Raw genomic sequence first — 13,388 nt, forward strand, 5'->3', positions numbered from 1 at the left:
ACTAATGCTGAACACCTGAAGGTCCTGAGACACCAAACCGACGGTCAGCTGTCGGACAGTTTGGGGTCGTTGGTGAGCGTCTGTCTAGTTTTTTCGGTGTGTCTCTCACCGTCAGCTCTAGTGTGACCATGTCGGAGGTTTTTCAATCCATTCAGTACGTTTAATCGGCGGCGGAGCCCGAGGATGAGAGAAATCATTCTGATTGGCTGTTCAATCAGTGCAGAAGAAGAAAAGCTGAAGTGAGGAAAGCAAGCTAACTAGTAACGTTTTGGATGTGTCGTCTTTCTAATGATGTATTTTCACAGTCTGATACTTCAACAGTTTTACAACAAACTGAGACTTTCTGGACATGAAAAATTATCTTTTAAATGTACAAACATCACCTGTGTGATTCATGGAGCAATTCAAACAGGATAAAATAATTATCTCTCTCCGTTGACTACCGTTCATATTTTTCTGAATAGGTAGTACCTCCAAGTATACTACAGTAAATGTACTTAGTTATTTATCACCACTGATCTGATCTTATTAAAGGACAGTGGGTAAAATCGACTTTTAAACCACTCTTTTATTGTGAAGGCCAAAGGAGTCTAGCGGAAGTAGTGTTTGTGTTTCCGGGTCTTGGCGGTTCTAACCCAGTTAGCATGTGTGTCTGTGTTAGCATGTGAGCTAACTGTTAACTGCGGCTCTTGAACATCTGATTGGACATTTGGAGATCAACAATATCCGGATATGAAAAGGACATGGATCAACGAAAGCTGCTGGATGTGGTTGTAAAGGCCGACATGGAGCTGCGCAGAGAAGCAGGTTGGTTTTCTTTCTCCTGCTGGAAACATCTTTACTGACAATGTTGATGCTAAGCTAACGTTAGCTAAACCACACAACAAGTAACTAGTTTTACTGCGTGTTGACTCGATTATTGTGTTTATGAAGCTTTTTGGAGGCGATTCATATTGTTGGTGAAAATGAATAAATACATTTACTCAACTACTGTACTCAAGTACACATTCGAGGTACTTGTACTTTACTTTATACTGCACCACATCTCAGAGACAAACTGAGGTGGAAGAAAGTACTCAGACCTTTTACTTCAGTAAGAGCACTAATACAACAGTGTAAAATACTCTGTTGGGAGTAAAAGTATTATTATCAAAATATACATGAAGAACCAAAACTAAAAGTAATCATACAATAATCCATATTACTTACATTATATGTTATATTATTGGTTCATTACTTTAATGTTTTGGCAGCTAAAGTAGTTTAATCTATAATAATACATCATCAGTTATTAGTTGATTATGTTTTTTATTAATAATCTTCATCTGTAAAGTAACTAAAGCTAATAAGATAAATGCAATGCAGTAAAAGTACAATATTTCCTCTGAGATGTTGAGTAGAAAGAGAAAGTAGCAGAAAATGTAAAAAGTATCTCTAAATTGTACTTAAGTAGAGTACTTGAGTGACAGATTACATGTTTTCATCCCCTTCCTGCCCAGGTAGAACCAGGTGTGTCCAAACATTGCTGTAGATTAAATTAGCTAACAGGATATAAAGGAGTTAAAATGCAACATACACATTAATGCAGCAGTAATATCAATCGAGCCCATTTGAAAATGGACATGGACTAGTATGACATGGTTGGTACCAAATGGATTAATTAGGTTTTCTAGCTTCATATGATACCAGGATCGGACCTTTCTTTTGGAAATTTTTTTGGACATTTCTTTTAACTTTTTTTTCGGACATTTTTGGACAATTTTTGTAACTTTTTGTTTCCCCTGCAACCCGACCCCGGATAAGCAGTTGAAGATGAGACCGATGCTATTTTCAGAATTTTTTGGGACATTTTCTTGACATTTTCCGGCATTTTTTTCAGACATTTTTGGAACTTTTGGACATTTTTCGCACATTGTTTTGGACAAAAACCCTCACACATTCACATATCTTGAGGTCAGAGGTCAAGGGACCCCTTTGAAAACGGCCATACCAGACATGGTTTGTACCAATGTATTCATTAGGTTTTCTAGTGTCATATGATACCAGTATCTTCACTCTAGCTTTAAAACTGAGCCGCTGCAACCTAAAAATCACAAGTTGTGTTAATGCATTAAAGAAATTAGTGGCGTTAAAACTAATTTGCGTAAACGCGTTTTCATTTTAGCTTTGACAGTCGTAGTGTTTTTAAGATGTTTTTTTAAATAAAATGTGTTATACAAATAACAAACTCCTTTAAGGAATAACTCAGTTCGTAGGTTGTGAGCTTCACGTTAGCGAGTGTTGGTGTTTGTGGTCAAGAGAGAGACAGATAGACGGTGAGATGATGTCAGTCGTAACTAGCTGTGTGTGTAGGCCTCCACCATACTCTCTAACCGGAGTAATATCTGAAGTGTTACTCAGCCAGACCAATGAATATCCAGGAGGTAACCTTCCCTCCGTTACAGGCGGTCCTTGGAGCCGGAGTCAGTAATTACTGAAGATAATGGAGCCTGAGGATACCGATGTCAGAGCCGATCCACAAGTTGTACGCCGGAGACCTCCCAGGGAGGTTAGACCTCCACCACACCTGTCTGATTATGCTGTTGACTACCGCCCCATGACCGAGCCGCGACAAACACACCTGACCCAAGAAGACGGTAAGTCACAACTACTTGATTTGGGATTTATAAAATGAAATGGTTTTATAAATCAGAATATTTTTTGGCTTAAGTACATTTCCTCATAGCGCTGGATCGAACCGCAGTAATGGCAGCAACACAGAGTTTGCTGATCCGGCGGGGAGACAGAGCTTAACTGAAGATCTGTCTCCTTTCGAAGTAGTCTCCAGCGGCGGGGAGTGAAGTTGAGGGACTGCAGGCTGTTCCAGCTCGCTAATTCTTGTCTCATTTGTGGTCTGATCAACAGTAAATTCATCAAATTCAGCCTCATAATGCTGTTTTCCAAGCTACTGTAACTGTCATATTGCCACTTTGGATTTAGGATTTAATCAATAAACAAACTATGATAACGTAGCCTACATGGACCGGAGTTTTGTGAATCTGCACTCGATTGCTCTTCCTTGACGAATGGATGTGTGTCTCAGTAAAATGAAACTGAATTACTAAGAAGAAGAAGAAACTAAGAACTGAGTGAGGATCAAATACAGTTTCATAATATTACGTTCAGTTTCAAGTTTATTGGAATTCAGTTACAAACTAATAAATTCAATTTAAAATTATGCTATTCAAATTCATTTATTTAATGCAGTTATTCAAGTGGTTCAATTCAAATTCAAATCTAAATTATTCAAATTCAGTTTCCAGTGACACATATTTCTGCCCATAGTCACTGTGACGTCACCCATTGGTTTGTGGACTACGATTTTGAAGCCTCAAGTTCAGCATTTTGGCCGTCGCATCTTGTTTTTTTGCAACCAGAAATGACATGAGAGGGTGGAGCTCAGTACAACTGAACGCTGGATAAGACATTTTTTGGGTGACCAAAATGTTATAATTAACTTTGATAAACTGAAAACACACTGTGAAAGGGTTAAAGCTCTAAGACAAAAACACGGACAACTCACAGACTGGACAACGCCGTGGTAACAACCTGTCAATCAGAAGGTAGCCCCGCCCTAAAGCATCCCCTGCTTTATGGTCTATTTGACACACTCCTTACCCCGGCTGTGCCTTTTCCTTGTCCTGTCCTGAGACCCCTGGGCAAACCAAGCCCGAAAGATATCATCAAAAGTTCCAAAAATGTATGAGAAAAAAAAGTCAGAAAATGTACGAAAAATGTCCAAAAGTTCCAAAAATATCTGAAAAAAATCAGGAAAAATGCCTGAAAAATGTTTGGTAAAGTCTGAAAAATGTCTGTAAATGGAAAAGGAGTACGGCCCCTCTCCAGGATTTTGGTTTCAGAACCAGAGCTATGCGTGGAGGTGAGCCCAACTATATCTAGTTGATACCGCTCCACCTCCCGCACCAGCTCCGGTTCCTTCCCCGCCAGAAAGTCACGTTCCACGTGCCAAGAGCCAGTCAGCGATGCCAGTGGTCGGTATACCTAGGACCTAGGTCCCTGCCTTTGCCTGCTGCCCGGCTCACAATGTACCCAACCCCGATGCCTATCCCTGCAAGTGTTGGGCCCACAGGGTGGCAGCTCCATGTAGATTTTTTGGGCTGTTCCCTGCAAAGCTCCCCTCCCAGGTCTGGCTCCAAAAGAGTGATACTACTACTAATAATAATATTACTAGCACTGATACTACTACTGGTACTAATACTGATACTAATACTAATACTGCTACTACTTCTGCTTCTACTACTGATAGAACTGCCACTACTACTGATAATACTATTATGACTATTACTACTACTGCTACTACTACTACATCATGATAAATGAAGTTACTTCCTGACAATGATGCAAAAAAAATCATACAATTGTAATATCACCATTTGAAGCTTCAACTCCTGGTTTTCCTCAATTTATATTTCAGTGCTTTCTGCAGACGTCCTGCAGCTGTTGGTGGTTAAAGAAGAGGTTCCCCCTGAGCAGGAGTGGAGCTCCAGTCTGGACCAGGAGGACCCAGAGCCCCCACACATTAAAGAGGAACAGGAGGATCACTGGACAAGTCAGGAGGGAGAGCAGCTTCAAGGGCTGGAGGAGGCTGATATCATCAAGTTCACATTCACTCCTGTTGCTGTGAAGAGTGAAGATGATGAAGAAAAACCTCAGTCCTTAGAGCTTCATCAAAGACAAACTGAACAGATGGAAACAGAAGCTGATGGAGAGGACTGTGGAGGACCAGAACCAGTCAGGAACTCAGATCCAGATAGACATTCAGATCCAGATACTGAAGATGAGACTGAAGAATCTTCTGAACCTGAGACTGATAACAGTGATGATTGGAAGGAGACAAGAGAACCTCAGTCAGGTTTAAACTCTCTGAATAATGATGAAGTTCCTGTCAGTGATTCCAGATGTAGTGCTGGTGAGAAACCATTTAGCTGCTCTGTGTGTGGGAAAATGTTTTGCTTCAAGCACCATCTGAAGAGACATATGCAATCTCATACAGGAGAGGAACCTTTCAGCTGCTCAGTCTGTAAGAAATATTTTACACAGAGTGGATATTTACAGAAACACATGAGAATCCACACAGGAGCGAAACCTTTCAGCTGCTCAGTTTGCAAGAAATATTTTACGCAGAGAATAAATTTACAGAGACACATGAGAATCCATACAGGAGAGAAACCTTTCAGCTGCTCAGTTTGCAAGAAATCTTTCACACAGAGTGGAAATTTACAGACTCACATGGGAATCCACACAAGAGAGACACCATTCACCTGCTCTGGGTGTGGGAAAAGATTTGGCAACAAGGCAAATCTGAAGATACATATGAGAACTCACACAGGAGAATTTAGTTGCATAGTTTGTGGTAAACAATTCTCGCGCAAGAACTACTTAGTTTCTCACATGAACATCCATTCAGGAGAGAATGAACGATTGAGCTGCAGTGTTTGTGACAAAACATGGTACAACAGCCTCAAAACACATAAATGTGTTGGTCGTCAGGCCTCACAGCTTCATCAGAGTCAAACTGAACAGATAAAAACAGAAGCTGATGGTGAGTACTCTGGAGGACCAGACTCTTTGAATATTAATGAAGTCCCTGTCAATGATGAGAGATGTAATTCTTGTGAGAATCCATTAAGCTGCTCAGAGTGTGGGAAAATATTTGGCTTCAAGGGACATCTGAAGAGACACATGAGATCTCATACAGGAGAGAAGCCTTTCAGCTGCTCTGTTTGTATGAAATCTTTTGCAGAGAGTTGTAGTTTACAGAAACACATGAAAATCCACACAGGAGAGAAACCTTTCAGTTGCTCAGTTTGTAAGAAATATTTCACGCAGAGTGGAAGTGTACAGAGACACATGAGAACTCATACAGGAGAGAAACCTTTCAGCTGCTCAGTTTGTATGAAATCTTTTGCAGAGAGTGGATCTCTAAAGAAACATATGAAAATCCACAGAGGAGAAACCATTCAACTGCTCAGTGTGTGACCTACAACAACATCTTATATGAGCAACAGTATGGATTTATATGGTCATTATATGATCCATCCATCCATTATCTGTAACCGCTTATCCCAATCGGGGTCACAGTGCGGCTGAAGCTGATCCCAGCTGACATTGGGTGAAGGCGGGGTACACCCTGGATAGGTCGCCAGACTATCACAGGGCTGACACATAGAGGCAGACAACCATTCACACCTACGGGACATTTAGAGTCAACAATGAACATTACCTGCACGTCTTTGGACTGTGGGAGGAAACCGGAGAACCCGGAGAAAACCCACGCTGACACAGGCAGAACATGCAAACTCCACACAGAAGGGACCCAAGCTGGGTTTGAAGCTGCGACCCTCTAGCTGTGAGGCGACAGTCTTTTTTTCATTTGGTATTCTCTAAAATAGAAATGTCCGTGATTTTATAAGCTTTCTTCTAAGGAGCCTTAAAGCTTGCATATTCAAAGAATTTTAGTTTTACTGAACCAGCGCTACTTCGTAGTTTTCTTTGGAAATTGAACCGTTTATGCTTTAACATTTAATGCATATTGTTTACTGCATATAATATCACGTTATCCAGCTGTTTTTTGTCATTTTGAATGTTGAAATATATGTTTTGTAGATGTTTTGATTTGACTTTTTAAGCACCATTTGTATTATGGCAGGCCGCCCTGTGTCATGTGACCAACGTAGAGCTGCAGAGATTCTGGCGTCCATTCTCTTATGTTAATTCTGTTATTTAGCATGTTTAGGAGCTGTTTAGTCAACCCTGTGCACCTTTTCCCTTTGCCCACCAGGTGTCACTGTTTTGCCTCTTATATATCATTTTTCATGGTTTTGAGTAGATTAGTTTTTTTACTTTATGTTAGACGTTTTCCTGTCCATTTAAATAGCTCTCCACTAGTAATGTACTACACAGTAATGTAATACACTAAGCTGTAATGTCAAAATAATGTATCTATGTATTTTAGGATAAAGAATGAAATCTACACTGTGTTTTTTTACATTACTGAGGGATGAGATGCAGAAAAAGACATGGGCCTTGTACTACGGTAGGTAACTTCAGGTTTAACTCTGGTTTTTCAGTCATATGACGGTGGTTCACTTCTTACCGGGTAGATCGCCGTGGTAACTGATACTGAACATCTGAAGGTCCTGAAACACCAAGCCGACGGTCAGCTGTCGGACAGTTTGGGGTCGTTGGTGAGCGTCTGTCTAGTTTTTTCGGGGTGTCTCTCACCGTCAGCTCTAGTGTGACCATGTCGGAGGTTTTTCAGCCCATTCAGTACGTTTAATCGGCGGCGGAGCCCGAGGATGAGAGAAATCATTCTGATTGGCTGTTCAATCAGTGCAGAAGAAGAAAAGCTGAAGTGAGGAAAGCAAGCTAACTAGTAAAGTTTTGGATGTGTCGTCTTTCTAATGATGTATTTTCACAGTCTGATACTTCAACAGTTTTACAACAAACTGAGACTTTCTGGACATGAAAAATTATCTTTTAAATGTACAAACATCATCTGTGTGATTCATGGAGCAATTCAAACAGGATAAAAAAAATATTTATCTCTCCGTTGACTACCGTTCATATTTTTCTGAATAGGTAGTACCTCCAAGTACCTCTAAATTTACTGAAGTATACTACAGTAAATGTACTTAGTTATTTATCACCACTAATCTGATCTTATTAAAGGACAGTGGGTAAAATCGACTTTTAAACCACTCTTTTATTGTGAAGGCCAAAGGAGTCTAGCGGAAGTAGTGTTTGTATTTCCGGGTCTTGGCAGTTCTAACCCAGTTAGCATGTGTGTCTGTGTTAGCATGTGAGCTAACTGTTAACTGCGGCTCTTGATCATCTGATTGGACATTTGGAGATCAACAATATCCGGATATGAAAAGGACATGGATCAACGGAAGCTGCTGGATGTGGTTTTAAAGGCCGACATGGAGCTGCGCAGAGAAGCAGGTTGGTTTTCTTTCTCCTGCTGGAAACATCTTTACTGACAATGTTGACCTGCTAAGCTAACGTTAGCTAAACCACACACGCACACAAACACACACTATACACACACACACACACACAGAGCTAGCAGCCAACTAGTTTTACTGCTTGTTGACAGTATAAAATTACTTTATTACAAGTAACGTAAAATATCCTGAATTAGACGGCTGCTCAGTGCAGGAGGATCTGAGGATCTGAGGATCTCCTCTCTGCTGCTGTCTGGTCCAGAACCGGATGTATCTGCTAGTGGTGGTGCACCGGCTCCAGGTCGGCTTGGAAAGGCCTGGGGGTGGGGAGGGCAAGTGGCAGCAGCTACAGATGGGCTGGAGGCGTTGGGAGGGTTGCAGAGCGAGCAGCATTTCGCTACTGGTCCAGATGTTTCCACTGGTCCAGATGTTTCTACTGGTCCAGATGTTTCTGACTCCTCCTCTGAGAGAGGGCTTGATCTTCATTCTTGCCCAGGACATCAGCTCATCCCTCCGGATGTACACGCTGCTGTCTGAAATTATATATCGATGTATCACGATACACAATTACGTCATCTGAATTGATAATAACAAGCACATACTAACTCTAATATTATATTACGTTATACATATTTGTAGGTGTGTAAGAAAATATTGATACTCATGAGTATCGTGATATTACGTTTTGCAATTGTAGTGTCTAAAGTCCGATACTTAAAAGGTACTATATGTAACAATTTACGTGTATTAATCGCTTTATATTCCCAATGTGTGTACGGATTGTAACGTAATTTAAAAACCGAGACCTTCTCCGACTTTCTCGGTTGCCTATAACTGCCTGTGGACTGATTTCTATGTAAAGGACTCGGGACTGTTTTGCCAGGAAAATCCCAAAAATATGACGTTTATGCGCTCTCCCAAGTGCCGTGCCTCTCTTCAGCCCCCCTAAAGCGCCAACAGTCTGCAGCTAATATAACAAAAGTACTTCTGCTGTGATATTTGTTCTGAGGGTTTATGGTTTTCTTTGACTTTCCTCTTCCGTTCAGGTCTCACTGTGAGGGGAAACAACTATTTTTTATAGTCTGAAATTAGAAGAATCTCCTAAATAACTTTAAATTGTATCATTCGCAGTGTTTCCTGCTTTATTCAACTGTTCTTTTGGTGTTGGTCTACTTTATTATGTTGGTTATTCTGTACACACAACATGTCTCTGTCCGTCCTGGGAGACGGCCTCTGTTGCTCTTCCTGAGGCAAATTTGTGATATTGGGTTATAAAGATAAAACTGACTTGACTTGAACTGTGAAGTCTGATTAATGTCAATCTTAATATAGGACTATTAACTCTCTAGTATAGGCATAGCAAATATATTACATTTCTGATACGGTTTCCTTAAATGCTAAATGTATGTGGACACAGGTGGACATACAGTATATTGTACACATGAAAGGAGAATAAATAATAATGATTTCACAGGTATTTTTTTGCATTTATTGTATGTAGATGAACTGGAAAAGTAACATCTCTGATATGTAAAGTTTTATAATGTGTGTTTCTGTATTTCACTCTTTCCAGCAGACGTCCATCAGCTGTTGGTGGTTAAAGAAGAGGTTCCCCCTGAGCAGCAGGAGTGGAGCTCCAATCTGGACCAGGAGGACCCAGAGCTCCCACACATTAAAGAGGAACAGGAGGAACTCTGGACCAGTCAGGAGGGAGAGCAGCTTCAAGGGCTGGAGGAGGCTGATATCACCAAGTTCCCATTCACTCCTGTCCCTGTGAAAAGTGAAGAAGATGAAAAGAATCCTCAGTCCTCACAGCTTCATCAAAGACAAACTGAACAGATGGATACAGAAGCTGATGGAGAGGACTGGGGAGGACCAGAACCAGCCAGGAACTCAGATCCAGAACCAGATACTGTTGACAAGACAGGAGACTCATCTGAGACTGATGTCGGTGATGATGGTTGGACCGACACCAGAGAACCTCAGTCAGGTTTAAACTCTGTGATAAATAATGTAAGTAATACTGACAAGGAATCATTTATCTGCTCTGAGTGTGGAAAAACATTTGGCCACAAGACAAATCTGAGAAGACACATGAGATGTCACACGAGAGAGAAACCATTCAGCTGCTCATTTTGCAATAAAAGTTTCAATCGGAGGGAACACTTGATTGCTCACATGAGATGTCACTCAGGAGAGAAACCTTTCAGCTGCTCAGTTTGTGACACAGCTTTCAGTCATGGTTGGTCATTGGAGAAGCACATGAGAGTCCACACCGGGGAGAAACCATTTAGTTGCTCTCTTTGCAGTAAACGCTTCAGGCAGCGCTCTGATTTGGTGGCACACTTCAGAATTCATACAGGAGAAAAACCTTTTTCCTGCTCAGTTTGTAACATGAGTTTCACTCAGCGTCATACTTTGGTTCAGCACATGAGAACCCACACGGGGGTGAAACCTTTTGTCTGCCCAGTTTGTGGGAAGACTTTCTCACGGAAGGGACACCTGACGAGACACCTGACGGCTCACACCGGGGAGAAACCGTTCAGCTGCAGTGATTGTGACAAAAGCTTCACTTGGCAGTCACAGTTGAAAAGACATGAGTGTGCTGGTGAGAGCAGCGGAGCGACAACTTAACATTAAAGCAACCAGGAAACTTCTCCTTACTGCTCAACTCAGAGTGTTGAATGGTTGACAAGAACAACATGTAAGAATGTATCATACAATACAGTAAAGGATCACTGAGAAATTAGTTTTGATTTCATGTCTTCTGTTGATCAGATTTCAAATATAACTTTACTATATGGCAGCATCCTGTCTAAATGTTGATACCAAACAAAACTTCTTATTCATTTTTTGTTTCTTAAAGGAGTACAGTGGAAACTGCTTATAGTGATCAAGTCTGTCCGCGTCACATTAATCACTATAAGCGGATGATTATTATAACCGAATCTTTGTTGTTGTGCATCATTTTCTCATTCAGATTACTGTCTCACTGACATTTGTATATTTATTACATGAAGTAATGAAACGGACCGTTTCGCTTTTTACTGGCAAAGCATCTCAGGAGTAAAGTAAGAAACAAAACAAAATTTTATTAATGTTCGTCTAACGTAGTTTTAAATGTTTTTCCGTATGTTTACATGTATGAAAAGACCCAACATGAACACTGTAAGAGGAGTAATTGATTACTAAAAGAGAATTATTTAAACAGCGTTTGAAAAGGAATGATTCTGTCCCCAAGCTGTTTGATCACTATCAGCGGTTGATCACTGTAATCGTGTTTAGCTTAGCATAAAAACTGGAAGCAGGAGGAAGCAGCTAGCCTGGCTCTGTCCAAACCAATTCACAGATTAACATGTTTGATCTGTAGGAAAACTAATGATTAGAAATCACCCATAGGACCTGATATAGAGGGGCAGAAAAGAGTACCAACAGCTTATGATAAGTGGCGTTACGTACCGGTGAGTACCGGCCCACTCCCACTGCGAGAGGAGAAGAGAGGAGAAGAGAGGAGATGGAGAGATTCATTTCACTCAAGATTCAGTGGTTGTCTGAGCTCATAATTCAGATAAATATTTTGACAGTTAAAAAAGACCTGTTGCTATAATATCTAGGCTCTAAACAAACCGTATCGTTACCTGGCTGCCTGTCACCAATGAAGGAAGGTCAGGAAGACGTGGATGCTGCTACGCAGGGCGCTCGATTTGAGTGCATTAACTGTGATGGCTGTAACAAGTAATGTTATAACTTAAACTTTATTAGTTTCGTCATATACATACAGGTACGTATATGAAATTTGACACATAGATTAGACACAACATATTTAAAAAAAAATTGTGCATGAAGACTGACATCTGTGGTTACTGTCTACACAAAAAATAAATACAAATAATTAATAAATTAAATTAAATATGTTGTGTTTTACGACATCGTAATTCTAATGTGTAATGTCTTTAAAGACATGTTGCGTAAATTACATTTTTGCTAATATTGCAAATAAATGGCAGCTAGCGAGGTGTGCTACGTTAGCATCTAATATACATGAATTTAGATGAAAAAAATACAGATAAACAGATAAATAATGTTAATATAGTGTAAAGTAATATGTATATGAAACAATTCCATTTGAAATAATATCATATTATAACTGAATTAGCTCATTTATCTCAACATTGATACCACAGTTGTGGGACATGAAGAAAAGTGATGTTTGGACCCATAAAATGCTTCATAGATTTTATTAAATCACATTATTTAGTAATTGTTTTTTACTGTGTATATATTTATCAAGCATTGCACGGTCCCCTATTTTTAAAAAAAAGTTTTTATATCAATATTTACAATGATGCTGAAAGCTTAATGAAAATGAATTTTAATATTATAGTTATATATAATATATAATATTATAGAAATTTAAAAAAGCAAAATGTATAAAATTATTTATTATTGTAATGTTGCGATGAGGACATTTAGTGATGAAAACCATAAAAAATAAACATGTTACAGATTAAAATCTGAACCACTAGATATCATTTTGTTTTCCTGTTTATATGTATTTCATACTCTGATGTTAAAATTAAAATCCATAGAGTTTGAGTCAAAAGTGACCGGAGTTGCAGAAACACCCGTATATACGTTAGATGGTTTAATACTAAAACAACCTTGCACAGTTAATGTGTGCTCTATCCTTGTCACCCATGCTTACCCACCCAGGCCACGCACCCTTACACCGGGTGTAATACACCTATTCATCACAGGTGTGAGGGGGCGTGGCCTGGAGGACAAAGGAAAGACAGTCGAGAGGGAAGTAGACGTTCAACTCTTTTTGATGGTTTCATCCCTTTGAAGTGAAAATAAAATCAATAACGGAGGATCTCAAACCAACTGAAGGCCCGATTACGAATCTGCCTCCAGTGAGTTCAATTCTTTGGAGGCGGTCGCAATGCATTGTGGTTCCTGATTTATATTTCTGCATTTTGAAGGGAGGACATAATATTCCATTTCTTTTTTGGACACTTTGGTTGGACTGTGCAGACTCTATTACGTCGTCTTAATAAATGGTTTCTATCAGTTTCCATTTAGTTCGTTCCTTTATTGTTGTCCGGAGGGATTTAAATCAGATCTTAATGAAAACACGACAGCAGCTCTCGAATGACTAGATATAAAACTTAAGCTGCTTGTTGTGATGTTTCAGATTAGCAACAACATTTTGACTTCCTCCATTTTCAGAGTAAAAGTCACGTTTTACACTGAGCTCATGAAATGCAGCACCCAGGTGACTGAGATGAGCTAATTAGTGCAGTTACACACAATCAGGATACGTTTACAGGCTTTTCTCTACTTATACTGTCAGTGAAAAACTCCATTCAAACCTCAAAATGT

The 13,388-nt window shown here is 39.9% G+C and overlaps 3 protein-coding genes across 5 annotated transcripts in view; 2 read left to right on the forward strand and 1 right to left on the reverse strand.

Annotated features, from left to right (window-relative positions):
• Positions 1–13,388, reverse strand: part of LOC141754148 (uncharacterized) — a 122,745-nt gene that overhangs the window by 35,474 nt on the left and 73,883 nt on the right. The gene's annotated exons all lie outside the window — the stretch shown is intronic.
• Positions 576–13,388, forward strand: part of LOC141754122 (uncharacterized) — a 43,370-nt gene continuing 30,557 nt past the window's right edge. The window contains exons 1-3 of one of the 3 annotated variants that reach the window (XM_074612988.1): positions 576–807; positions 2,445–2,636; positions 4,475–7,030. In XM_074612988.1, the coding sequence (XP_074469089.1) occupies positions 2,483–2,636; positions 4,475–6,039 (1,719 nt within the window). In that variant the 5' untranslated portion in view covers positions 576–807; positions 2,445–2,482 and the 3' untranslated portion in view covers positions 6,040–7,030. Of the gene's footprint in view, positions 808–2,444; positions 2,637–4,474; positions 7,031–13,388 lie in introns of those variants that run through there. The other 2 variants (XM_074612990.1, XM_074612993.1) reach the window with 2 other exon arrangements.
• On the forward strand, positions 7,926–11,868 carry LOC141754146 (uncharacterized). Its single transcript, XM_074613041.1, has 2 exons — positions 7,926–8,004; positions 9,583–11,868. Exons 1-2 carry the CDS (start codon positions 7,941–7,943, stop codon positions 10,638–10,640), a joined length of 1,122 nt encoding a protein of 373 aa, XP_074469142.1. The 5' UTR covers positions 7,926–7,940; the 3' UTR covers positions 10,641–11,868.

The sequence above is a fragment of the Sebastes fasciatus genome, chromosome 17 (assembly GCF_043250625.1).
Source record: "Sebastes fasciatus isolate fSebFas1 chromosome 17, fSebFas1.pri, whole genome shotgun sequence".
NCBI classification, from domain to species: domain Eukaryota; kingdom Metazoa; phylum Chordata; class Actinopteri; order Perciformes; family Sebastidae; genus Sebastes; species Sebastes fasciatus.

Bases quoted from the DNA above. Each gene is read 5' to 3' on its own strand.
- LOC141754146 (XM_074613041.1), top strand. From the start codon at position 7,941: ATGGATCAACGGAAGCTGCTGGATGTGGTTTTAAAGGCCGACATGGAG. The intron at 8,005-9,582 runs GTTGGTTTTCTT...TCTTTCCAGCAG, and splicing joins GGAGCTGCGCAGAGAAGCAG to ACGTCCATCAGCTGTTGGTG.